This window comes from Mobula hypostoma, chromosome 7 (assembly GCF_963921235.1).
Source record: "Mobula hypostoma chromosome 7, sMobHyp1.1, whole genome shotgun sequence".
In the NCBI taxonomy this organism is placed as follows: Eukaryota; Metazoa; Chordata; class Chondrichthyes; order Myliobatiformes; family Myliobatidae; genus Mobula; species Mobula hypostoma.
In genome coordinates this window covers 84,674,948-84,701,347 of record NC_086103.1, presented here as the reverse complement: position 1 = coordinate 84,701,347, position 26,400 = coordinate 84,674,948, and the positions used below count along the sequence as shown (strand labels likewise).

At 41.3% G+C, this 26,400-nt stretch overlaps 2 protein-coding genes across 6 annotated transcripts in view; one reads left to right on the top strand and one right to left on the bottom strand.

The window, feature by feature from the left end:
- Nucleotides 1–1,084: 1,084 nt before the first annotated feature.
- On the bottom strand, nucleotides 1,085–26,280 carry thg1l (tRNA-histidine guanylyltransferase 1-like). Of its 5 annotated transcripts, none has more exons than XM_063052784.1 (7): nucleotides 26,174–26,280; nucleotides 15,989–16,232; nucleotides 13,045–13,221; nucleotides 10,830–10,999; nucleotides 7,945–8,033; nucleotides 6,265–6,372; nucleotides 1,097–2,553 (listed from the first exon to the last, which is right to left on the bottom strand). In XM_063052784.1, the coding sequence occupies exons 2-7, from the start codon at nucleotides 16,222–16,224 to the stop codon at nucleotides 2,392–2,394; spliced, it is 942 nt and encodes a 313-aa protein (XP_062908854.1). In that variant the 5' UTR covers nucleotides 16,225–16,232; nucleotides 26,174–26,280; the 3' UTR covers nucleotides 1,097–2,391. The 5 variants fall into 5 exon arrangements, with proteins under 5 accessions (XP_062908858.1, XP_062908854.1, XP_062908856.1 ...); XM_063052786.1 differs by lacking the exon at nucleotides 26,174–26,280 and adding an exon at nucleotides 25,970–26,038; XM_063052785.1 differs by lacking the exon at nucleotides 26,174–26,280 and adding an exon at nucleotides 25,834–25,968.
- The window catches only part of LOC134349919 (transcription factor SOX-30-like), a 68,854-nt gene continuing 67,800 nt past the window's right edge, over nucleotides 25,347–26,400 (top strand). Inside the window, exon 1 of the mRNA XM_063054876.1 lies at nucleotides 25,347–25,462. Within this exon, the coding sequence (XP_062910946.1) occupies nucleotides 25,347–25,462 (116 nt within the window). The remainder of the gene's footprint in view (nucleotides 25,463–26,400) is intronic.

Sequence of the window (26,400 nt, the reverse complement as noted above, 5' to 3'; positions counted from 1 at the left end):
TACCCATAGTCCTCTATTTTTCTAAATTCCATGTACCTATCCAATAGACTCTTAAAAGACCCTATCGTATCCACCTCCACCACCGTTGCCGGCAGCCCATTCCATGCACTCACCACCTTCTGCATAAAAAAACCTACCCCTGACATCTCCTCCATACCAACTTCCAAGCACCTTAAAACAGTGCCCTCTTGTGTTAGCCATTTCAGTCCTGGGAAAAAGCTTCTGACTATCCACAATCAATGCCTCTCATCATCTTAAACACCTCTATCAGGTCACCTCTCATCCTCTGTGACTCCAAGGGGAAAGGGCCAAGTTCACTCAACCTAGTCTCATAAGGCATGCTCCCCAATCCAGGCAACATCCTTGTAAATCTTCTCTGCACTCCTTCTAAAGTTTCCACAACCTTCCTGTAGTGAGGTGACCAGAACTGAGCACAGTACTCCAAGTGGGGTCTGACCAGGGTCCTATAAAGCTGTAAAATTACCTTTGTACAGGGAGGTTAGGGAGGGAGGAAGATGGAGGCCGAGTCACACATGTATAACAACTCCATCTGGGGTCACAGGCTGGTGGCAATTGTTTTGTTTTGATTTGGATTAATAATTGCTGCTACAAGTAGGTTCTAGAGATGTCTAGGTTCATCGGAACCAGATGCGGAGTTGGTGAGATCCGTGATTAGGAGTCGATGGCTGAGTGGGAGTGCGTAGGGGTCACGGTCTGGAGACGGCTGATCTTCCTGGACACACGGAAGGAGAAAAACTAGTGGTTGAAGGCATGGATCCACTGAAGGATGAAATGACAGAGACGCCCAAATCTGTGGCCTCACCAGGATCCTATCTAGACTAGAGAGCATGTCTTATGAAGATGGGTTGAACGAGCTAGGGCTTTTCTCTTTGGAGCAAAGGGGGAAAGAGTTGACTTGATAGAAGTGTACATATAATAAGATAGATAGTGGATGGCCATGGTGAAAATGACTAATACAAAGGAGCATAATTTTAATGTGATGGAAGGATTCGATTTTGAGAACACTCAGTCCTCTTTTATTGTCATTTAGAAATGCATACATACATTAAGAAATGATACAATGCTTTTCCGGACTGATATCACAGAAAACAGGACTAACACTGACAGAACCACATAATTACAACATATAGTTACAGCAGTGCAAAGCAATACCATAATTTGATGAAGAAGACCATGGGCACAGTAAAAAAAAAGTCTCAAAGTCCCGAGTCCCCAATAGCAGGCGGCAAAAAGGGAGAAACTCCCTGCCATAAACCTCCAGGCACCGTCAACTTGCCGATACCTTGGAAGCAGCTGACCACAGCCGACACTGGGTCCATCCGTCCGAAAACTTTGAGCCTCTGACCAGCCTCTCCGATACCGCCTCCCGAGTGCCATCCTCTGTCGAGTGCCTTTGACCTCTCCCCGGCCGCTGAAACACGCAAAGCCGAGGTTTTCGGGGCCTTCAGCTCCGGAGATTCCGGTTACCACACAGTAGCAGCGACAGCGAAGTGGACATTTCGGAAGTTTTCCAGATGTTCCTCCGTGCTCTCACGTCTGTCTCCATCAAATCAGAATTGTGCACGGTCCCCTACTTGACAGATAACAGATATCATCACGGAAGTGGCCGCGCGCGCTGTCATCGTGCCGTTATCTTCTCCCCCCTCCCAGAAGGATATGGGGGTGGAATGTCAGAGGTAAGTTTTTTTAAATACACAGAGTGGTGTGTGTGTGGAAAGCTCTGATAAGGATGTTAGCAGAGCTAGATACATTAGCAGCATTTAAGAACACTTAGATAAGCACATGGATGATAGAAAAATGAAGGGCTATACAGGACAGCATGGTTTAGATTGATCTTTGCAAAATGTTAAAACAAGGCCCTGTTAGTTTTTAAACTTTGAAATAGATAAGACAGCTCCAAATGCCCAGTTTGAGATCAGACAGTTTTAACTAATGCTGCATACTAAAAATCGCACTTAAAATAATTAACCAACTTTCACGATGCAAAAAAGGCTTATTTTAATGAAAATTGTCAAAACATCTCCAGTGAAATGGTAAAACATTAAGAGGATATCTATACATTCAACTGTAACTGGAATCAGGGCACCACCCCATATTTTGCAGTCTCTTCCAAAAATCCTTATCCTTAGCATTCATTTATTGGCCAAAGAGGAATTCCTATTTCTGCTTGTAAGCCATCCAGTGTACTTCACTGAAGTTCCACGTGTCAATGTTGGATGCAGGCTGTGTTAGGATGTACCCTCCTTTCCAAAAATGTAGCAGATTAATACCAAAAAAACGACCACCTGCGCAAGATACCCACAACATCAGTTCTTGCAGATCTGTACTTGTGAATAAACTTCAAGAGTTATGGGAAGCAAAGCTTTCAGTCTAGCTGTCATCAGCAAGGATCTCTAAATGTTCCCTCCAAAATCCATCTCCAATGATATCTACATGTAACGGGAGAACTTTATTGCGATTCCTTTTAACCACGGCATTTCTCCCGTCAGGTGTATCAGGAGTTATGATGAGTTTATCAATAGCTACTTCAACCTTAAGGGGGCAGGGGGCGGAAATGAAAGGAGAAAAACATCAAAATAAAATTAAGCTGGGGAAAAAATGCATTTTCTTTAGCAATGGTAAAACTTTTAGTTTTGCAAACACATAATGTCTGAATTTCATCCCAAATATGTAATACAATGTTTAATATGTAACACAAGCAAAGAACATTTATATCCAACAAGACTGTCCTACTTATAGATCAATTTCACTTTATGAATTCACTGCAAGGACTGTCAATTTGCATCTTCCAACAACTGAAAGCAACTGGTAAGATAGTGGCGTATTTGATCGCACCAGCTTCTACAGGGTCAAACAGAAGTATTATTGTCCTTTCTAAAATACTTTATGATCACAGGACCCTGTTGTGCGAGTTGCTTGATGGTGGAGATACAGAAGGATCTAGACTTCACGCAAATTGTGCTGCGGCCTGCAACAGAGGCAGACGAGTCAGTGTGTGAAGCTGGTGGGCAGTCTAACAGCAAGTGGTCATCTTGGTCAATTTTCCCTGCTGGAAATTGTTAACGTGGAATGCTGCAAGTCCCATTTACTGATGTATTGGTGGGTGGCAGGGGAGCTGCGTGGTGGCAGGGGAGCTGCGTGGCCTCAGTCATATTGAGGACTGGGCCTCAAGCAGTGATGTCACCTCTTCACAGAATCCATGCTGGAGTCAGTGCTGTCCCCAGTGTTCACTCGGCAGAAGACAAGCTGTATTGTGTTCGACTGCAGATTGCTACATTCATGGACTCAGGGCTTTGGACTACATATTTTTTGCGTGACTGATATTTTGTACATGTTTGCTACAACATTCATGGACTCTGGGTTTTGGACTATTTATTTATTTGTGAGACTGATAATTTGTTTGTGCTTGCTAACACAATAGTGTTATAGTGGAAGAAATAGTGGATGCATTAGTGATAATTTTTCAAAACTCTTTAGATTCTGGACTAGTTCCTGAGGATTGGAGGGTGGCTAATGTAACCCCACTTTTTAAAAAAGGAGGGAGAGAGAAACCAGGGAATTATAGACCGGTTAGCCTAACATCATTGCGGGGAAACTGCTAGAGTCAGTTATCAAAGATGTGATAACAGCACATTTGGAAAGCGGTGAAATCACCCGACAAAGTCAGCATGGATTTGTGAAAGGAAAATCATGTCTGACGAATCTCATAGAATTTTTTGAGGATGTAACTAGTAGAGTGGATAGGGGAGAACCAGTGGATGTGGTATATTTGGATTTTCAAAAGGCTTTTGACAAGGTCCCACACAGGAGATTAGTGTGCAAACTTAAAGCACACGGTATTGGGGGTAAGGTATTGATGTGGATAGAGAATTGGTTAGCAGACAGGAAGCAAAGAGTGGGAATAAACGGGACCTTTTCAGAATGGCAGGCAGTGACTAGTGGGGTACCGCAAGGCTCAGTGCTGGGACCCCAGTTGTTTACAATATATATTAATGACTTGGATGAGGGAATTAAATGCAGCATCTCCAAGTTTGCGGATGACACGAAGCTGGGCGGCAGTGTTAGCTGTGAGGAGGATGCTAAGAGGATGCAGGGTGACTTGGATAGGTTGGGTGAGTGGGCAAATTCATGGCAGATGCAATTTGATGTGGATAAATGTGAAGTTATCCACTTTGGTGGCAAAAACAGGAAAACAGATTATTATCTGAATGGTGGCCGATTAGGAAAAGGGGAGGTGCAACGAGACCTGGGTGTCATTATACACCAGTCATTGAAAGTGGGCATGTAGGTACAGCAGGCGGTGAAAAAGGTGAATGGTATGCTGGCATTTATAGTGAGAGGATTCGAGTAGAGGAGCAGGGAGGTACTACTGCAGTTGTACAAGGCCTTGGTGAGACCACACCTGGAGTATTGTGTGCAGTTTTGGTCCCCTAATCTGAGGAAAGACATCCTTGCCATAGAGGGAGTACAAAGAAGGTTCACCAGATTGATTCCTGGGATGGCAGGACTTTCATATGATGATAGACTGGATGAACTAGGCTTATACTCATTGGAATTTAGAAGATTGAGGGGGGGATCTGATTGAAACGTATAAAATCCTAAAGGGATTGGACAGGCTCGATGCAGGAAGATTGTTCCCGATGTTGGGGAAGTCAAGAACGAGGGGTCACAGCTTGAGGATAAAGGGGAAGCCTTTTAGGACTGAGATTAGGAAAAACTTCTTCACACAGAGAGTGGTGAATCTGTGGAATTCTCTGCCACAGGAAACCGTTGAGGCCAGTTCGTTGGCTATATTTAAGAGGCAGTTAGATATGGCCCTTGTGGCTAAAGGGATCAGGGGGAATGGAGGGAAGGCTGGTACAGGGTTCTGAGTTGGATGATCAGCCATGATCATACTGAATGGCGGTGCAGGCTCGAAGGGCTGAATGGCCTACTCCTGCACCTATTTTCTATGTTTCTGTGTTTCTATCTTACATGGGGGTGGGTGAGTCCTGGGCTGGACGTCCCGCTCACTTTAGAAAGGCGAAGCGCCTCCCATAGCTTGTCCTTTCCAGGTGTAGTGATTGCCTCAAGACCAGGCTGGAGGATATTCATATATGGCCTCTCCTACACTGCTGTGCTTGTAGTTATGCCTTGTGTCCAGCGGGCAGGTTCATTAGCCTAGGCTGGCAGCATGCCTAGGAGGACAACTCTGATTCCAAACCCAGGTAGATGGACCTAGTTAGCCTTGCCAGACAGACGGTCTAGAAGGAAATCTGATACTCAACCTACAGCCTTGGTAGACTATTTCTTACACTGATAACTTCAAGAGAAGACCTTCACAACCATTAGAATTCTTCAATTTTATAGTTTAATTAACTATCTTAGAAGCAAAATCACCATCTTAAAGTATGAAATGCTGCAGCCTATTTCCATACAGCAAATCCCCACCTATATTGTAAAAGTTAGAGCTAACGCAAGGGGAAAAAAACAATGCATTGGTGTTTATGATATGCCTTCTGTCCTTAGGTAATTCAAAATTTTTCCTTTCCAGTTTTGGCACTATATACATACAAATATTACAAGCAATTTGTATACAATATCAGACTGATTCTGGAACATTAACATGGGAAAATATAGTTTTATTTAAAAAATGGGACTATAAATGAGAATCTAGAAATTGAGGTGGGGGAGTGGGGGTGGGTGGGCAATGTGGTAACATAGCCAAGGATAAGGAGTGGCCCAATTTGAGGACGAATTTCTTTTTGATTCAAGGTCTGCAAGTCTCTATAATTCACAGCCTAAAGTTGTAGCTTCTGAAATGAGAAACACAAGGCTTTGGGGAAAGTAAAGGTAAACAAAGATCAGATTATCCATGCTCTTATCCAATGGTGCAATATGCTCCCTGTCAATATGACTTTTTTTTTAAAGAAACAAATTATACAGAGCATGCCCATTCAACTTTTGCACATTTCCTCTGCTGGATTTATGGAGCTCCAGTACATAATCCAATGCAAGAAGTCAGAACAGTTGGTAGTGAACTTTAAAGGATGTAGAATGATATCTACAGTAGCACAAATAGATTTTTTTTTGTTAGGAGCGTAATGGGAAGCTTCAAGTATTCTAAACCCAGATCCTTACAAGTGATTAACAAAAAAATAAATTTCACTAATTACTTTGATCTCACAAATATGACAAGCAGCCAACAGCCAATGTTGGAATGGCAGTATGGCTGATATTCCAAGTTTATACTACAGTCCTCACCTTTTGCCATATCAGTACAGTTCCTTTCCTAAACATTTCAGGCTCCGTATTATAATTAATATTGAACTCTGAAAACAAAATCTCATTTTTGTCTCCTGCAACAGTGCCCTGTATACAGAAAAAAAAAGTTCATATTACATTTAAAAAAAAACAGCTTCATACATATCAATTACTTTTGGTTACAGCCCTTTTGCAGAATAGAATCCTACAAATGAAAACAAGCTGCTTTTGATCATGATAAATAAAGAGCAAGGTGCTGTCAAAGATGGAAGGGCAACAAAAAAACTGCTGAAGGAACTCAGTAGATCAGGTAGAATCTAAGAGAAATGGACAGTTGATGTTTCTGAACCATTTCTGTGTTTCCATTCTCCCTCCAGATTCCAATATTTGCAGTCTTTTGCAACACCAAGGGAACATCATATTTTGCTCTGAAAACAGGATTGTATAAAGTAAAACACTGCAAATATTAATAATGGAAAATTGAAAAGAAAATATCCCATCTACACAGCAGGCCAGGCAGCAATTATGGAGGAAGAGGAAACTTAACAATTCAGGCCCTTCATCACAACTGAAAATATATTTATAATATTTTACATGCACAGGAAGTAGAAGGATAAGACTATTTAAAAATTTTGGTTCAAGAATAAAGGGAAGAATTACGAGACAAGTTTACAAAAGGCTGATAAAGGGAAGGCACAAGGTTGATTAACAGGTTCATTATCTGAAATTATGCTCAGTGCCGCATTCCTAATGAAAAGATGGGCCACTATTGCGCAAGCTAACAATGACTCAACACAATTCCCATGAGACCAAGGACCGAAGGGTTAGAGTACAAGTGGAACAAAGACTTAAATTGACAGATGATCCAAAGCTCCATGTCACAAGATATTGCTCCACAAAGCAAATGCCAGTGAGAGTCACTCTAATGGTGTGGAAACACCGTAGCATGATGGATTGGGTCTTCATTGGCAAGATTGTTTGGATAGAAAAGGATGAGGACTCTGCCTGCTAAGACTGGACTGATTATGATCTGGTGGAGGCTTAGCAACAGTTCAAAGGGGAGGGACAGATTCAAATAATTTACCTGATCTAAGCTAAGTGTATTTATCATTCTAGAGAAATTAGTTCTGAAAAGGATTTGATAATGCAATTTTTAAAGTATTTAAAATATTTGTTAATGTCAGAGATTCTCAAATACTTAAACTATTTAATTCCAGTCCAACAGGCCCTGTGTCTGTGCTGGTGGTATACTGGTATCGGCAACTGGACTTCGGCACAAGAGGTCCTGGGTTCGAATCCAGCTGGCTCCTTGCACGCTTAACATCTGTGCTAGGTTGAGCATCGAGCTAACAACTCGGCTTTGTAAAATAGACAAACGCTAAAGAAATGGCAAGGTTGCCACTTGATGTGCCAAATAAGGTGCAGGGAGGAACTTTGAACCAACAGGTCCATGGCTTAAATGGCTATCAAAGTATCGGAGTTGCAATCAGAAGCTCAGAACCAATCAAGTAAGACCATTTAATCCTGGAGCTAACAAGAATAGAAAGAACATTGCCAAATAAGCATACTTACAGGAAATTATCAAGCCCAGAATTTGAAATGTATACATAAATACATGTTTAACTTAAATAAAACACAAATAAACCCCAGCCAAATCACAACACGAGTTAGAATTCATACCTTCAGCCTCTCTTCAGCTTTACTATTAGACAAACCACCTTGGTGCACAAGGGCCCAGAACGTTGTGTTATAAAGATTATTGATGTGACCTATTAATGAAAGTGAGAATTAACTGAATTCTTTGTAAAAACAGAAATTATACAGCTTTGCAAAGAACACACAGCAAAAAGTTCAATAAAGCAACCTACAAGCACTCCACCGAATGGTGTTATGGGACCAAAATCCTACCAACTGGAAGCAAATTTAACACTTAGTTGAATTTTATACTTAAGTTCACTTCAGCATCAAATTTATTATATGTCCTACATGATGTGAAATTTGTTGTTTTGCAGCATCAATATGATGCAGACATAAAATTGCTATGAATAAACAGTGCAAAAAAAATGAGGTAGTGTTCGATGACCGTTCTAAAATCTGATGGCAGAGGAGAAAAAGCCATTTCTGAATAGTTAAGTGTGAGTCTTCTTCACTGATGGTGGAAATGAGAATGCTGAAGGTGCTTAATAATAGATGCCACCTTCCGAAGCATCCCCTCTTAAAGATGTCCTTGGTGGTGGGGCGTGCTGTGCCTGTGATGGAGATGACTGAAGCTTCTTGCAATTCTGTGCATTGGAGCCTCCATACCAGGGTGTAATGTAACCAGAGTGCTTTCCACCATATACCTTGAGAAATTCGCCAGTCCTTGGTGGCTGACTGGTGGGAGGTAGCGACTGGGAATAAAAGGATTCTTTTCTGGTTGGCTGCCTATGACTAGTGGTGTTCCGCAGGGGTTGGTGTTGGGACCGCTACTTTTTATGCTGTATATCAATGATTTAGATGATGGAATAGATGGCTTTGTTGACAAGTTTGCAGATGATACGAAGATTGGTGGAGGGGCAGTCAGTGTTGAGGAAACAGGTAGGCTGCAGAAGGCCTTACACACATTAAGAAAACGGTTAAGAAAGTGGCAAATAAAATACAATGTTGGAAAATGCATGGTCATGCACTTTGGTAATAGAAATAAATGTGCAGTCTGTTTTCTAAATGGGGAGAAAATTTAAAGATCTGAGATGCAAACGGCCTTGGGAGTCCCTGTGCAGAACACCCAAAACATGCAGGTAGAGTCAGTGCTGAGGAGACAAATGCAATTACTTGCATTCATTTCAAAAGGTCTAGAATACAAGAGCAGGGATATGATGCTGAGGCTTTATAAGGCACTGGTGAGGGCTCACCTTTGAGCATTGTGAACAGGTTTGGGCTCCTCACCTAAAAAAAGATGTGCTGGCATTGGAGAGGGTCTAGGGGAGGTTCACAAAGATGATTCCGGGAATGAAAGGGTTGTCATACGAGGAATGTTTGATGGCTCTGAGTTTGTATTCACTGGAATTTAGAAGGATGAGGGGGTATCTCATTGAAACCTTTCAAATGTTGAAAGGCCTAGACAGTAGATGTGGAAGGGATGTTTCCCATGGTGGGAAAGTCTAGAACAAGAGAGCACAGCCTCAGGATTGAGGAGTGTCCATTTAAAACAGATACAGAGAAATTTCTTTAGCCAGAGGGTGGTGAATTTGTGGTATTTATTACCACTGGCAACTGTGGAGGCCAGGTTGTTGGATGTACTGGGTGCTTGATAGGTTCTTGATTGGACACAGCATCAAAGGTTACAGGGAGTGGGGCTGAGGAGGTGAAAAAAGGATCAGACACGATTGAATGGTGCAGCAGACTTGATGATCAAATGGCCTAATTCTGCACCTCTGTCTTATGGGCATACTAAATCTCCTCAAATTCTGAACAAAGTAAAGCTACTGGCATGCCTTCATGATTGCATCAATGTGTTGAGACCAGGACAGATCCTCTGATGCTGACATCCAGCAACTTAAAGCTGTTCATGCTTTCCATATTAAATAGCCAATGGGGACTGGAGCATGTTCTATTGCCTTCCCCTTCCTGAATTCCACAATCAATTCCTTGGTCTTGCTGAAACTGACTCACAAACTTAAAAACAAAAACGGTCTCCTAATTTGTACTGCCATGTCTTGTCTGTTGGGCCTGCAATTACTTTATACTTATACTTCATTGTTGCCAAACAATTGGTACCAGAATGTACAATCATCACAGCGATATTTGATTCTGCACTTCACACTCCCTGGATTACAAATATTAAATATTAAAAACAGTTAAAATTAGTAAATATTAAAAATTTAAATTATAAATCATTAATAGAAAATAGAAAAATGGCAAGTAAGGTAGTGCAAAAAAAAAACTGAGAGCCAGGTCCGGATATTTGGCGGGTACGGCCTAGATCCGGGTCAGGATCCGTTCAGCAGTCTTATCACAGTTGGAAAGAAGCTGTTCCCAAATCTGGCCGTACGTAATTAGGGTACTAAACTGGCCAACTCCAAAAGCTACACAGCATTATTGTAAAGGCAAGTTGTCTCAGACATGCTGTATTCATCACACATACACAGCTGTATGCATAAGTGATACACATCAACATCCCCACTCACCATAATAAAATAGAACTACCATGCCAGTTAATTCATTCACAAACACTATTCATGGCTCACATGAACAATGGCAACGTAGAGGGTTTGTCTCAATGCTGTGCTATATATTTACAAAGCAACACACATATAAAATGATGGCAGAGCCCAGCAGGCCAGGCAGCATCCATGGAAAAGAGTAAACCGTCAACGTTTTGGACTGAGATCCTTCATCAGAACTGGAAAGAAAGAGGAGGAAAGGATAGGAAGAGGATATATTTGCAAGGTTCCTTAAGACACTGGGGAGTGACAGTATTTTAGAATGGTCCAAAAATATATTTAGCCTTAAACCATTGAACCAGAGATTGAGAAGCATTAAAAAATACTTATTAAACTACAAATAGAAAGCAGTCTGTTTCTTACAGTCAGCCTGTCTCCAACTCAGGTAGTCTCGGAGATTCTGGTCGCTGGGATACAGAACAACTCTCCCATCAAACCCAGGTGGAAATAAGAGAGGTTGATCTTTAAAGAAATCTTTCCAGTAGAAAACAAAGCTGGAAGAAAACTGGGAGACTACGTGGCTTATGAATTTGCTGTTGGAAGAGAGTAGAGATAAATTAAACAAACATAAATAACGTTTATTCATTGTACTACCGTTTTTAGATAATATCAGATTCTTTAAAATGAACAGGTAGACTTGCATTTCAGTAACCTAATATACAGCCTTAGTAATCCAATGTGGTTAGCATGTGGAACTTGCCACACATTGATGAATCAGAGGTACTTAGAGAAGTAAATGAGAGACAAAGGTACAGAAGGAAATGAAGCTCCTGGGAGGAGGATTTGTGGACTATAAGCACCACCTTGAATCATTAAGCCAATCAGTCCATGATTCAGGTACAACGCAAACTGAATCAAACATATCCCGAGTTAGATGCCTGGCTTATGCAAAGTTATCTACACCCTGTTTTTGTGGGTTCAGTTTCTCTCAAAGTTGAAAGAAAAACCAATTGCTAGGAAGCACAGCAATTTGTTCTAGGAAACAGGATGCCTAATTATTAAGGGTGGTTTAACGGTTTGGTTCAATGGTTCAGAATCACTTGAATGAGGATCAGGGTGACATTGTAATTAGTAAAAATTTAATTCATTTAATCCTGCATCATAAAGTGCATGTCCTATCACAACCCAATTCACATAGCACTGTCCATCAAGCATTCTAAGAGAACTTCAGAGAGGTAATTTTAGTATAAAGGAAACAACCCATCAATCTATTAATTTTATCTCAACTGTCAAATTATTTGGTGGCAACAGAGGAACTGGGAGGGTGAAATTATAAGAACAAATTAGCTTCATATCCCTAAACAGATAAAGGGATGAGAGACGTTTTTAAAAAGGATGATTAAATGATTTCAGTTTCTCTTGTTCCACTCTATAATCTTCCTGGTCAGGGAAGATGAAAACAGGTAAAATTTAAAGATAGCTGTTCATGGATGCATTTGCACATAGATAACAGTTCAAATATACTGAACTCCATCCTTCAAAATACTGTTTAAGTTCAAGATATATTGAAAATAAATTCATTATTAGTCATAGTCATACTTTATTGATCCCAGGGGAAATTGGTTTCTAAAATGAATACAGGTCTAAGGTTGGTCAATGAAATTAACAAGTGAACCAGTAATGGGAGAAGATGGCGACGCACCTGCGCCTGTGCCGCCCTCCAGTGAAAAATGATATCGTATCTGTTAAATAGGGGCCGTGGACAATTCTAATTTGATGGAGAATGGACGTGAAAGCACAGGGGAACATCTGGAGAAATTTCTGAAACGCCTGTTCGCTGCTGTCATTACTGTGTGGTCGGGAATCTTTCGGAGGGTAGGCCTCAAAATCCCCAGCCTTGTCTGCTTTTGGCGACTGAGAAGGAGGTTGAGTCGTTTAGACAGAGATGGCGCTCAGTACTCGGTGTCGGAGAGCTGATCAGAGCTCAAAGTTTTCGGATGACTCAGAGTCGGATTGTGGTCGGCATGGCAGGGAGAGTTTTCCTTCCTTCTCACATCTGCGTGAGATGTGGGACATTTGAGAAACTTTGAACTTTACTGTGCTCATGGACTTCTTCATCAAGTTATGGTATTGTGCACTGTTGTAACTATATGTTATAATTATGTGGTTTTGTCAGTTTTTTCAGTCTTGGGTCTGTCCTGCATTTTGTGATATCGCACCGGAGGAAATAATGTATCATTTCTTAATGCATGCATTACTAAATGACAATAAAAGAGGACTACATGTCTTCATAATCTAACTAATTGAATGGCAAACAACTTCAAGAGGTTGGCTTATCCCACTTATAATTCCTGTTGTTCAACAGGAAAATCTTAAAAGTTGTGTCTTCTACTTACTAAGTTGCTAATTCGTAGAAACGTTTCCTCACTGATTTCATCACAAACTTAATAATGAATACCATCAGATCCCTTTAATCTCTCTAGAAAAAGCTCTCATCTCTCAAGTTTCTCCTCCTATTTTTGGAACTTGGATTTGATAAAGATGCATTATTTTTCACTTTAACACTTGGGATCTGATTAACTTTTTTTGATGCTGTGAACAAAGTCAGGTTAGCTCCCAGCCTCTCTGCAAATTGCACCTTGCTCTTCTCTTGAACCAGTTACTTCTCTTTTTGAAGACAAAGCTATATTCATCACTTTGGCCGTATGCAATTACAATGTCATTCAGTTCTTCCATGACAGTCAATGCGCACTTGGTCATCAAATGAAGGGCTCGCTCGTCATTGGGCTTTTTAAAACCATGCCGATCTGCAAATCTGAAATCATAAAACAAATAGAAGAGCTGCTAAGGTACTGGGTTCTTGAAACAGCAATAACCCTGTTCACACACTAGAATGAATATACAATGTAAACACACTTGTTAAGGGTGCAAAATGTTTGGATCTATTCCAAGCACAAAAAGAGAAGCACTAATTTTGGGAACAAAATAATCTCCAAGATGGGTTACTAAAATAATGGCTCGAGGTTTGGAGCGCTGACCAAGTTGTCACAGGACAATTTACAATGACCAGTAAACCTACCAACCGGTACATCTTGGGACTGTGGGAGGAAACTGAAGCACCTGGAGGAAACCCAAGCAGCAACGGAAAGAACATACAAACTTCTTTCAGGCAGTGGCGGGAAATGAACCCAGGTCACTGGTACTGTAAAGCACTGTGCTAATGACTATGCTACCATGCCACAGCAAATAAATGGGAATAGTAACTTAAAGAGAACAAGCTAGATGACAGCAACACACATCAAAGTTCATAGTGAATGCAGCAGGCCAGGCAGCATCTCTAGGAAGAGGTGCAGTCGACGTTTCAGGCCGAGACCCTTCGTTAGGACTAACTGAAGGAAGAGTGAGTAAGGGATTTGAAAGTGGGAGGGGGAGGGGGAGATCCAAAATGATAGGAGAAGACAGGAGGGGGAGGGATGGAGCCAAGAGCTGGACAGGTGATAGGCAAAAGGGATACGAGAGGATCATAGGACAGGAGGTCCGGGAAGAAAGACAAGTGGGAGGGAACCAGAGGATGGGCAAGGGGTATATTCAGAGGGTCAGAGGGAGAAAAAGGAGAGTGAGAGAAAGAATGTGTGTATAAAAATAAGTAACAGAGGGGGTACGAGGGGTAGGTGGGGCATTAGTGGAAGTTAGAGAAGTCGATGTTCATGCCATCAGGTTGGAGGCTACCCAGACGGAATATAAGGTGTTGTTCCTCCAACCTGAGTGTGGCTTCATCTTTACAGTAGAGGAGGCCGTGGATAGACATGTCAGAATGGGAATGGGATGACATCTTATTTAGATGTTAGTATTATGCAATAAGAATTAATTGGTAATCTTATGCTAAAGTATTCTTTGGGGAAGAGTGATCCAAATGTGATAGAAACAACAGGCTCAAGGAAAGCTTCTATCCCATTGTTATCAGACTATTGAACAGTCCCCTTGACCCCTCAAACCTCAATCTACCTCACTGTGGCACCTTATTACTTACTTGCTGGCACTGTACTTTTTCTGTATCACTTTATTCTGCATCCTATTACTCTTTCAATTTGTACTACCTCAGTGCACTGATGTGATTAAATGAACTGCATAAATAGCATGCAGACTAATGTTTTCCCACTGTATTTCAATGCCTGTGACAATTATAAACCAGTTTACCAATGTTGTCTGAGAGTGATGTGGTTATGTCCTGAGTCTTAAAGTTAGACAAAGCCAATCAGATTGACTGGACTAGACTGCGAAATTTGATTTAAATAAATAAGTAAGCGACTGCATACATTGAGAATAGTTCAAGCATTTTTAACAAACAAGAGCTCCATCAGAAATGTCTAGGAATTATTAGAGAAGTATTGCTTCAGCTTAAAAGAAAATTATATATCCCAAAGAGTCATAAGCCCGTATGTCAGGATAATTTTCTTTCATTTGCAGATGACTAAGAAACCAATAAAGGAGAAAATAGAAGTTGGCATGAAAAATTAAACAAAATGCACGTTGGTATAACAGAAAAAAAACAACAGAAGTTTATTGTTTACAGGCAGAAATAGGGGGGAAATTATTATGGGAAACACAAATAACAAAAGTTAAATTTTACACCTGCTGTTCAGAAGACAGGAGAAGCAAAATAAATCATAGACAACCAAAAGGGTCTAATGAAAGTGAGGAATTGAAAAATGAAGTAAAATCCATAAATTAATATTAAAAAAGGTAAATTGATAGGAGTTAATGCCAGCAAATTGAACTTGTGTTAAACACATCATGAACTTGGGTTAGTCAATGAAATGTACTGTGCAGTATATGCAGTGCTATGTTATATAAAGACTATAGAGGCTCTGTGGAGTGTGCAGAGGTGATGGCAATAGGTAGCCAGAAGGAATGAACAGGTTGAGCTATTCATCTTGAGAAAAAGCTGAAGAGCGACTAACTGAAGGTCTTTAAAATTATGAAATGTTTATATAGAGTGGATACAGAGAGATTATTTGAACTTGTAGAGAAGAATTTCATCAATATAGAAATTCAGGAGAAACTTTACCCAAAAAGTATTGGGAATAAATAACTTGGAATATGGTGTGGTTGAAGGAAATAGTATAAATCCATTTAAGAAAAAGCTGAACAATTGTAAGAGGTAGAAGGGGAGATGGGGTTACACTGAGAAATTTAGGTAAGAAAAATTGTATAGAGACACACACTAACATGGACAGAATGATCCATTTCTGTGCAATAGATCCTATGATTTGATGCCCTACATTTTAATGGTTTAATAGAGGTATCCAGAGACAAATTTTCCACACTTCCCTGTACTCCACAATAATTCCTGTGGTTTAGAACCTAGTAAAGAGGCTGGCATGGAATAGTGGGACAGTCCCAAAGGCTAAATAACCAAGAGTCAATGCCAGCAAGCATGGTATTGATGGCTGACAGGACTTGATGCAACAACAGTTGACTGAAGCAGTTGAATTTGTGGATTGCACAAATCCTAAATGCAGTTGAGGATTTTAACAACTGATTAGCAACATCTATTGTATAAATATTTGCTGTCTACTCACTTGTGAAAATTTCGGCCATCTAGTCGAACTACAACCCAGCAGTTTTGTAGACACGTATCATCTGCTTCAAAGTTACGAACATATTCAAATTTACTTTTAGCCATAGTTCTGCATGTACTTGGAGGAATAACCTTAAGGAAAAAACGTTTAACTCCGCTGGTTCTCCTACAACACCTGGAAAGACCAACTTGAACAGCAGCTCTTGAAAGTCGACCCAAGGATGAACTATACAGCATTAGGCACCCTGAATAACAAAGTTGATTGTCAGTCTCTGAGATACAAAGTTTCAAATTTAATTTTGTTCAGTTCAACACCAAGCAATTTGTATAAAATGCTTTCCACAACAATAAACAACACACCTTATGTTTCATCTAAAATAACAGCATGCATGTCTGGGTCTATAATTGTACGTGCATCAAGTTCTACATTCCAATTTAGTTATTTTGACAAGCTGACAGTTTCTCCAAATTGGGGTGGGGGAGGGGTGGAGTGGAATATAGACTATGCATCCTATTTGGAATACCAAACCCTTTCCTTTACACATGGAGGTGAGAGATGCTAATTTCTTAAACACACACTTTTGCTTAATGTCATCGTACAGGAAAACAAAGTGATCTACATATAAAGAGAACATCCACCAACAAGGTAAATTGGAACAGTAATTTCTTCAGGGACAACAGATGAGATGTAATCATGGATCCTGTTAAATGTGCTTCCACCCATGAAAAAACAGACTGACAAACCCTTATTTCAAAGGAAGCTGATGCCTTATTTACTGGCCAATCATCATTTGTGGAATAAATTGATTACAAGATGTAATTTGTTTTACACCAAACACAAAGACGGGAAACCATGCCACAAGTGAAAATGAAAAACAATCACTGAAAGATTCTTTGCCACAAATCAAGCAATAAAAACAAAAAAAAACACTACAGATTATGGAAATACACAATAAAAGAAAATGCTGGAAACACTCAACAAGACTTGAATGCTATTATCTCTTACTAAGTGACAGTAGTGACGACAAGACTTCACTCCAGATGAGCTCAACACCTGTCAAAACATGGACACACTCCCACAGCCCTCAATAACTCTGTGATTTTAGTCTCTGAAGCTCACGTCGGAGCATTGTTCGGGAGGGCGAATCCACGGAAAGCATCCACCCCAGATGAGGTACCTGGCTGAGTACTAAAGACCTGTGCTGTCAGCTGGCTGGAGAGTTCACCCATATCGTTAACCTATTGCTCTGGCAGTCTGATTCAAGCAGGCTTCAATTATACTGGTGCCTATAAACATGGTAACCTGCCTTAATGACTATTGTCCAGAAGCACTTACATCCACAGTTTGCTGCCTTTTGCTCATTAGCTGTTTGTCCATCGTGTTGGCTACAGATTTTCACTGATTCTATCAGGTTTTTTGGATTTACTGTGCATGCCCACAAGAAAGTGAATCTCAGGGTTGTATACGGTACATATGAACTTTGATAATAAATTTACCTTTAACTTGAACTTTGAAGTCTAACATCTGTGGAAAAGGGGTTAACATTTTAGGTTGAAGTTTTTTTGTCACTAATACACCTACCATTGACACTTCCTGACTTTCTCAGTGTTTTCTGCAATGTGGGTTTCATTTTCATGCTGAAACAAATAATTTTTGGTTCCTTTTGCGTGCAGCATTGGTTTAAGGTTTAGATCTGTTAACTACTTTTTGCACAGGCAATTAGTTTTGATCTCCAATGAATATAGATAGAATTTTTTCCATATGGTGGGGTATGAAATCCAAAAGGGCAAAGTTTAAAGATAGAAATAAGCATTTTTAAAGGGAATTCAAGGTAGAAGTTTAGTGCTTGGTACCTGAAACTCATTGCTAGAGGTGGTGAAATCATATCCTATCACTATGGAGATACAAAAAGAGCAACTGAAATAAGATTAACAAATAAGTTGGAACAGATGTGGTTATCAAAGGGCCTGAAGTTGTCCTATCCAACACAATGATGTGCTGATATGGCATTAGGAGTGGCTTAGTAGACAGCAAAGGAGTGGATGATTTTTTCACTTCAGCCTCATTTGTTATTCATTAAAATAAATCAACTGGGGTTTGACATTAGCCAGATGAATAAGTAGCTCAGTAGGAGGGAGGGCAAGGTGCAGAGGGGTCATAGCAGTTTTCCACTCATAGTATTATATAGTGCCCAGTGCCCATGAAAAGTATTCACCCCACCCCCTTTTGGAAGTTTTCAAGTTTTATAGTTTTACAACATTGAATCACAATGGATTTAATTTGGCTTTTTTAACACTGATCAACAGAAAAAGACTCTTTCCTGTCAAAGTGAAAACAGATCTCTACAAAGTGATCCAAATTAATTACAAATATAAAAAAAATTGATTGCACAAGTGTTCACCCCCTTTAATATGACATACACAATCATCACTGGTGCAGTTGGTTGACTTTAGAAATCACATAATTAGTTAAATGGAGATCACCTGTGTCCAGTCAAGGTGTTTCAATTGACTGTAGTAAAGATACACCAGTAGTTGGAAGGTCCAACTGTTGACTGGCTGGTTTTGGAAGCAATGGGTTGAGACGGTTGACTGGAAAATGGTGGAGAGAACATCAAGGAAAGAGCCAAGCTGCTGAAGGAAGTTTTTGGTGAGAGTGGAAGTGAAGAGATGGAGGTCAGCGGAAAAGAGGAACTGAATGGAAAGAGGAGGAAAAGAAAGCAGAGGTATGGGATATCAAACTCTGAGTCAGCGGATGATCAAAACAGGACAGCAAAACAATGGAAAGAAGATGAGATTAAAGCAATTATAAAACTAAGTGAAGACGGGGTGTCTTTTGGTGATTGGAACCCGATTCGTTTGACGAAGATGCTCAACAAAATTATAGGCGAGATTAAAGGAGCAAAGATTTTACAAAATGGATCGCTATTAGTGATTTGTCGGGATAGTGCTCAGCAAGGCAAAGTGATAAGATTACGTAAAATAGATGGCAAAGAAGTACAATGCTCCGTACCCAACAATAGAAAGTGGACTAGAGGAGCTATTTCGGGGATACCAACAAAAGTTACTATGGATGAGATTAAACAGAAAATAAAAGGAGCAAAAATTATTGAGGCTAAGCGTTTGAAAGTTACAAGAAACGGGAAAAACTGTGATAGTTTATCAGTAATGATTAACTTTGATGAAGAGAGATTGCCGACTAACTTTTACTTAGGGTATATGTGTTATGCGGTTAGAATATATATTTCACCGCCTTTAAGATGCTATAAATGTCAGAAATTCGGACACATTGCGGCGGTCTGCAGAGGAAAACAAAGATGTGGGAGATGCACTGGAGAACATGAATATGGGAAATGTGAAGCGGGAGCTAGGCTGAAATGCTGCAATTGTGGCAAGGAACACAGCGCAGCTTATCGAGGGTGCATTTATAGCAAGAAGGCAGCTGAGACAATATGTAAAAGTAACTCAAGGAATCAGTTATGCAGAGGCAGTGAAAGAATTTGATGAAAAAAAGGCTGTCAAGCAAACAAATACAGGGAATAATAAACTGGTGAATTGTGAGAGCTGTAATATGAAAAATAAGGATACAGGTATCCCCCGCTTTTCGAACGTTCGCTTTATGAAACCTCACTGTTATGAAAGACCTACATTAGTACTCTGTTTTTGCTAACAGAAGGTGTTTTCACTGTTATGAAAAAAATCAGCGCGCAATAAAAAATCAGCGCGCACCCCGAGCAGCCGCTCTCCCCCAGATTCGGAACGGCATTGCTTTAACACGTGCCTGTGAGCAGCCGTTTGCAAGATGAGTTCTGAGGTATTGGAAAAGCCCGAAAGAGCTTGTAAGGGTGTTACACTTAGCGTAAAACTAGTCATAATTAAGCGTTTTGATCGTGGTGAATGAAGTAAGGACAAAATGAGTTTGGCTCGTGGAAGCTGACGAAGATGATGTTGAAGAGATTTTGGCATCCCATGACCAAGAACTGATAGATGAAAAGCTGATGCAGTTGCAAGAGGAAGGGATAACAATCAAAACCAAATGCAGTAGCGGAATGAACGTGAAGCAACTGCGTGAGATTTTCGCTGCAATGATAAAGTAGGACTTTAATTTTGAAAGGGTATGTAGGTTTAGGGGATATTTGCAGGATGGTTTGAGTGCTTACAAGGAACTGTATGATAGAAGAATGTGTGAGGCTCAGCAGTCAAGCAAGCCTTCCACATCAGCCACAGCAGACGACAAACCTCGACCTTCGACATCGAGACAGGCAGAGATAGAAGAAGATGAGCTGCCTGCTCTAATGGAAACAGATGACGAGATGACATCTCAGTGTCCCACCACCCCAACCCCCGGGCCACGGACAGATACCAATTCGCGGAGAATGCAGCGGTAGCCAGGAGGCACACAGTACATCTTTAAGAAAAAAGCCAAAATAAACATGCTAATTAATTAGGTGCCACCCGACACGTAAATGTTGGCCCAGATCAGAGACGACACAATTGGCAATTGGCACTGATCTGGGCCAACAATTATGTGTCAAGCCGCACCTAATAATTAGCATGTTTATTTTGGCTTTTTTCTTAAAGATGTGCTGTGTGCCTCCCGCCTACTGCTGGACCCCTGCGTGCTTCGTGGCAATGTATCGGTCGGCGGCCTAGAGGGTGGGGGTCACTGCACCACCCCAGCCTGCGATGACTCAGTCTAACACACCACCATCAGTATGCTCTGCGCTGTCTTCCCAATTCCAGTAAGTGATACTACACTGTACATACATTATTTCTACTTTATTTAGACTGTGTATTTTTACGTGCTATTTTTTGGCAGCTTCATAGCTTAAAGGTTACTGGAGAGAGTGTTTCTGCCAACAGCACTTGCGTGAGATTTTCTGCCGAGAGCGCTTGCGTGAGATTTTCACTTCGGAAAACAGTGCCGGCAATGATTGTGGAAAAGTATTTCTACTTTATATAGGCTGTGTATTTATCATATTATTCCTGCTTTTACTATATGTTACTGTTATTTTAGGTTTTATGTGTTATTTGGCATGATTGGTAGGTAATTTTTGGGTCTGCGAACGCTCACAAAATTTTCCCATATAAATAAATGGTAATTGCTTCTTTACGACATTTTGGCTTACGAACCGTTTCATAGGAACGCTCTACCTTCGGATGGCGGGGGAAACCTGTACACTACTAATGAGTAGAAAGGATTTTGTGCTTTTTATGGTGGATGCAATTAATTGTTCAGTGCAAACAAGCAAAAGAACTGAGAAAATTAAAATTATCGTTAAGTCTGCAGAAACGTATTTTGGTATTAAAGGGTTTAGGTGGGAAGAAGTCAAAGAAACGCTGAATGGAGGATCCAACAGTTCACAGGCAGGGGAGATGGAATCTTAATGGCAGTATATTTATCGCAAATGGTCAAGAATTTAAGACATATGTTTCAGAACTTAAGGAAAATCCTCAGACTTTATGGTTGAAGCCCAGGGTAAATGTGCAGAACTCCAACAACAAATAGAAGCACCCGGAAAGAACAACGGTGAATTGGAAAAAGATTGGAAAATGGAGGAAATTATTACAAGGATACAAAAGGAAAAGGAATGTGTTGCAAAGTGAATTATCTACATTCAGATTATAAAATGAAAACATGGAAGCAAATGAGCAAGAACTCTGAGGTCTCAGTAAACAACTGCAGGCTACGATCCAAGAAAAGGAAAACCTGAAAAAGCAGATAGACTTGGAAAAACAGCAATTTTAAAAGTATAATGTGCGATAATTACTATTCTTTAACAAGATGATTTTAGTCTTACAAGTGATGTAGATGAAATCAGTGTAATTGAGGTAATGCAACTACATGAAAACGTGACAAAATTAGGGAAGAATAGCAGTTTGCGGCATTGTCTAATGAGCACATTAAAGCATTCACGAGGAATTACAACTACAGAGTGATGCTAATAGAGAACTGCAGGCTGAACTAGATTGTCTAAAGTAGATAACTACAGGACATATTTGGTTGGAACACAAGAAGTCGAGCAGGTGGCAGTAATGCACTGAAAACTGGTCGCCAACCGCCATAAAACAAAAAGAAGAATAAGGAGGTCCAACTGCTGGTGAGTCAGTATCCTGGCAAAAACTACACCATGAAGACAAAAGAACACACCAAGCAACTCTGTGAAAAGTCAGGAGATGGATGCAGGAAAACTTTGAAGTCACTGAATATCCCTTGGAGTACAGTTAAGTCAATCATCAAGGAACGGAAAGAATATGGCAACAGCTGTAAATCCACCTAGAACAGGTCGTCCTCAAAAACTAAGTGACCATGCAAAAGGGAAATAGTGAGGGAGGCTACCAAGAGAGCTATAACAACTCCGGAGGAATTACAAGCTTCAGTGGCTGAGAGGAGAGAGACTGCGCATACAACAACTGTTGCTCAGGTAGTTCACCAGTTGCAGCTTTATGGGAGAGCCACTGTTGAAGAAAACTCACATGAAATCTTGGCGATTGTAGGGATGACTTGCAGTGGACTGAAAAGCCTGAGAATGTAGATATTAAGAAAGGGGATGTGCTGGAGCTTTTGGAAAGCATTGAGCTGGATAAGTCACTGGGACTGGACGGAATGTACCCCAGGCTACTGTGGGAGGCGAGGGAGGAGATTGCTGAGTCTCTGGCAACGACCTTTGCGTCATCAATGAGGACAGGAAAGGTTCTGGAGGATTGGAGGGTTGTGGATGTTGCTCCCTTATTCAAGAAAGGGAGTAGTGAAAGCCCAGGAAATTATAGGCCAGTGAGTCTTACTTCAGTGGTTGGTAAGTTGATGGAGAAGATCTTGAGAGGTAGGATTTATGAACATTTGGAGAAGCATAATATGATTAGGAATAGTCAGCATAGCTTTGTCAAAGGCCTTACAAGCCTGATTGAATTTTTTTGAGGATGTGACTAAGCACATTGATGAAGGTAAAGCCGTAGATGTAGTGTATATGGATTTTAGCAAGGCATTTGATAAGGTACCCCATGCAAGGTTTATTGAGAAAGTAAGGTGGCATGGGATCCAAGGAGACATTGCTTTGTGGATCCAGAACTGGTTTGCCCACAGAAGGCAGAGTGGTTGCAGACCGGGTCATATTCTGCATGGAGGCCGGCGACCAGTGGTGTGCCTCAGAGATCTGTTCTGGGACCCCTACTGTTTGTGATTTTTATAAATGACCTGGATGAGGAAGTGGAGGGTTGGGTTTGTAAATTTGCTGATGACACAAAGGTTGGGGGTGTAGTGGATAGTGTGGAGGGCTGTCAGAGGTCACAACGAGTCATTGATAGGATGCAACACTGGGCTGAGAAGTGGCAGATGGAGTTCAACCCAGATAAATGTGAGGTGGCTCAATATGATGGCAGAATATAGCATTAATGGTAAGACTCTTGGCAGTGTGGAGGATCAGAGAGATCTTGGGGTCTGAGTCCATAGGACACTCAAAGCTGCTACACAGGTTGACTCTGTGGTTAAGAAGGCTAACATTGAGATGGCCTTTATCAATCGTGGGATTGAGCTTAAGAGCCGAGAGGTAATGTTGCAGCTATATAGGACCCTGGTCAGACCCCAGTTGGAGTACTGTGCTCAATTCTGGTCGCCTCACTATAAGAAGGACATGGAAACCATAGAAAAGGTGCAGAGGAGATTTAAAAGGATGTTGCCTGGATTGGGGAGCGTGCCTTATGAGAATAGGTTGAGTGAATGCAGACTTTTCTCCTTTGAGTGACGGAGAATGAGAGGTGTATAAGATGATGAGAGACATTGATCGTGTGGATAGTCAGAGGCTTTTCCCCAGGCCTGAAATGGCTATCACAAGAGGGCATAGTTTTAAGGTGATTGGAAGTAGGTACAGAGGAGATGTCAGGGGTAAGTTTTTTTAAAAAAAAGCAGGGAGTGGTGGGTGTGTGGAATGGGCTGCCAGTGGCGGTGGTGGAGGCGGAAACGACAGGGTCTTTTAAGAGATTCCTGGATAGGTACATGGAGCTTAGAAAAATAGAGGGCTATGGGTAAAGCCTAGACAGTTCTAAGGCAGGGACATGTTCGGCACAGCTTTGTGGGCCAAAGGGCCTGTACTGTGCTGTAAGTTTTCTATGAAATCTCAGCTAGAGTTTGCCAGTAGGTATGTGGGAGACTCTGAAGTCAGCTGGAAGGTTCTAGGGTCTGTTGAAACCAAAATTAAGCTTTTTGGTCATCAGACTAAATGCCAAACACCACACATCAAAAACACACCATCCCCACCCTGAAGCATGGTGGTGGCTGCATCATACTGTGGGGATGCTTCAGTGCAGCAGGCTGTGGAAGGCTTGCGATGGTAGAAGGTAAAATGAATGCAGCAAAATACAGGGAAATCTTCATTCATTCTGGAAAAGGACTGTGGGAGAAGATTTGTTTTCCAGCAAGACTATGACCCCATGCATAAAGCCAAAGCTACCCAGGAATGGCTTAAAACAACAAAGTTAATGTCCTGGAGTGGCTAAGTCAGAGTCAATCCAATTAAGAATTTATGGCTAGGCTTGAAAAAGGCTGTTCACTCATGGTTTCCATGCAACTTAATGGAGCTTGAGCAGTTTTCGTAAAGACAATTTGGGAAAAATTACAATGTCTAGATTTGCAAAGCTGATAGACACCTATCCACACAGACTCAAGGCTGTAATTGCACCAAAAGTAAACCTACTAAAGACAGACTTGAAGGGGGTGAATACTTTGAAATCAATTAATTTGTGTTTTATATCAGTAATTAATTTAGATCATTTTGTAGAGATCTGTTTCACTTTGACATGACCTTTTCTGTTGATCGGTCTCAAAAAAGATAAATTACAAAAAAGACACTGTGATTCAATGTTGTAAAACAGTAAAACTTGAACTTTGGGGGGACGGGGGTGTGGAGAGCTCTTTATATACAGCACAGAAGCAGGCCCTTTGACCTGTTTCACCCATGCAAAAACTATCCATACAAAAGCCTGAAAGCACGTACCACCAAATGCAAGGGCAGCTTCTATGCCACTGTTGCCAAACTCTTGAATGGACCTTTTGTACAATAAGATCTCTTGACATCACAATCTACCTTGTCATGTTCTTACACTTCATCTTTTACCTACATTGCACTTTTTTCAGTAACTTTTACACTTTATTCTGCATTCCCTTATAACGATTTGACCTGTATGTAAAACAAGCTTTTCACTGTACCACCATAGCCCTAAAACTGTCTCTGATACCATCACTGACCTCATCAACTCTGGAAAACTCCCATCCACTGTCATCAAACTCAGTTCCCTCACACGCACAGCTTACTTCTACTTATGTTAGCTACTCCAGCCTCAACACACTAATGGGATATCCGTAAATGCGATGGCTAAACGAGGCCACAGGGAATAAAACTGACGGAAATTCTGCACGAGAGACGAGTCAAGATGAGAATAGCAACACTACTGCAACAAAGACACATTCTTTTGACCCACTGTAAGAATGTAACAAATTGGCAAACAGAAACCAGAGCCCACCAGGTATTTATGATTGTAAACAAAACAAGGCGTCTTGAAACCATCTCCAGAGCGAGCACATGGAGGGTTTTATTTTGTATCGCCTCTGCCATTAGAGTTTAATGGTCAAAGCAGGCGACTGAAACTTGCAGCAGGAACTCAGTGGGCCGTACAACATTCGTTAGGGGGCGCAGGGAGTGAGTAACAACTTTCAAAGTTTCGGGGCGAGACACTGTATGGAGAGGGGAAGCGTGAAGGGAAACCTATTATCAGCACGGATTTACCTGACCCCACCGGCGCTGTTATTAACGCCTCCTCTCCACAACTCGCACGTCCGCCCCTCTCCCTAACCTGGCCTGGCGCGTCCAAGCTGCCGCCTCCGGTAAGTCCCCAAGGCCAAAGTCCGGCTCACACTGCAGACCCTGCTGCAGTAGGTCGAGCCACCTCACGGACCTCCAGCTCCCACCGCCGCCCCCGCGTCTCTCACCTCCTCCAGGACGGGACGGGACGGGACGCGACGCAACTTGCGCGGCGCCGCGATCGGGATCACGCACGGGCCTAACGCAGCGCACTACCATTATGGGCGAAACCACGCTCACAGAGGGTATAATCATCCCACTAAAAATAAACAAATAAATTATAGAGACTCAAACGCCAATAAATCAACTAGTAAAATTGAATTATTTCATACTTATTTATTTTCCTTCCATATGTTATCCGAAACCGTGTCTTTTCGCTCTATTCGGTTAATAAACTTAATTTTCTCCCTCGAGCTGTAGCAGAACCCAGTAACCAGGAGGCGATGCCCACCACCCGGTGGCTCAACCTCTTTGTTTACGTAAACGGCAGAGGCCCCGCCCCTCCTCGCGACGTCACTCTCCCTCCCGACTGTGACGTAGCTGCGGGACACGTGCTGGG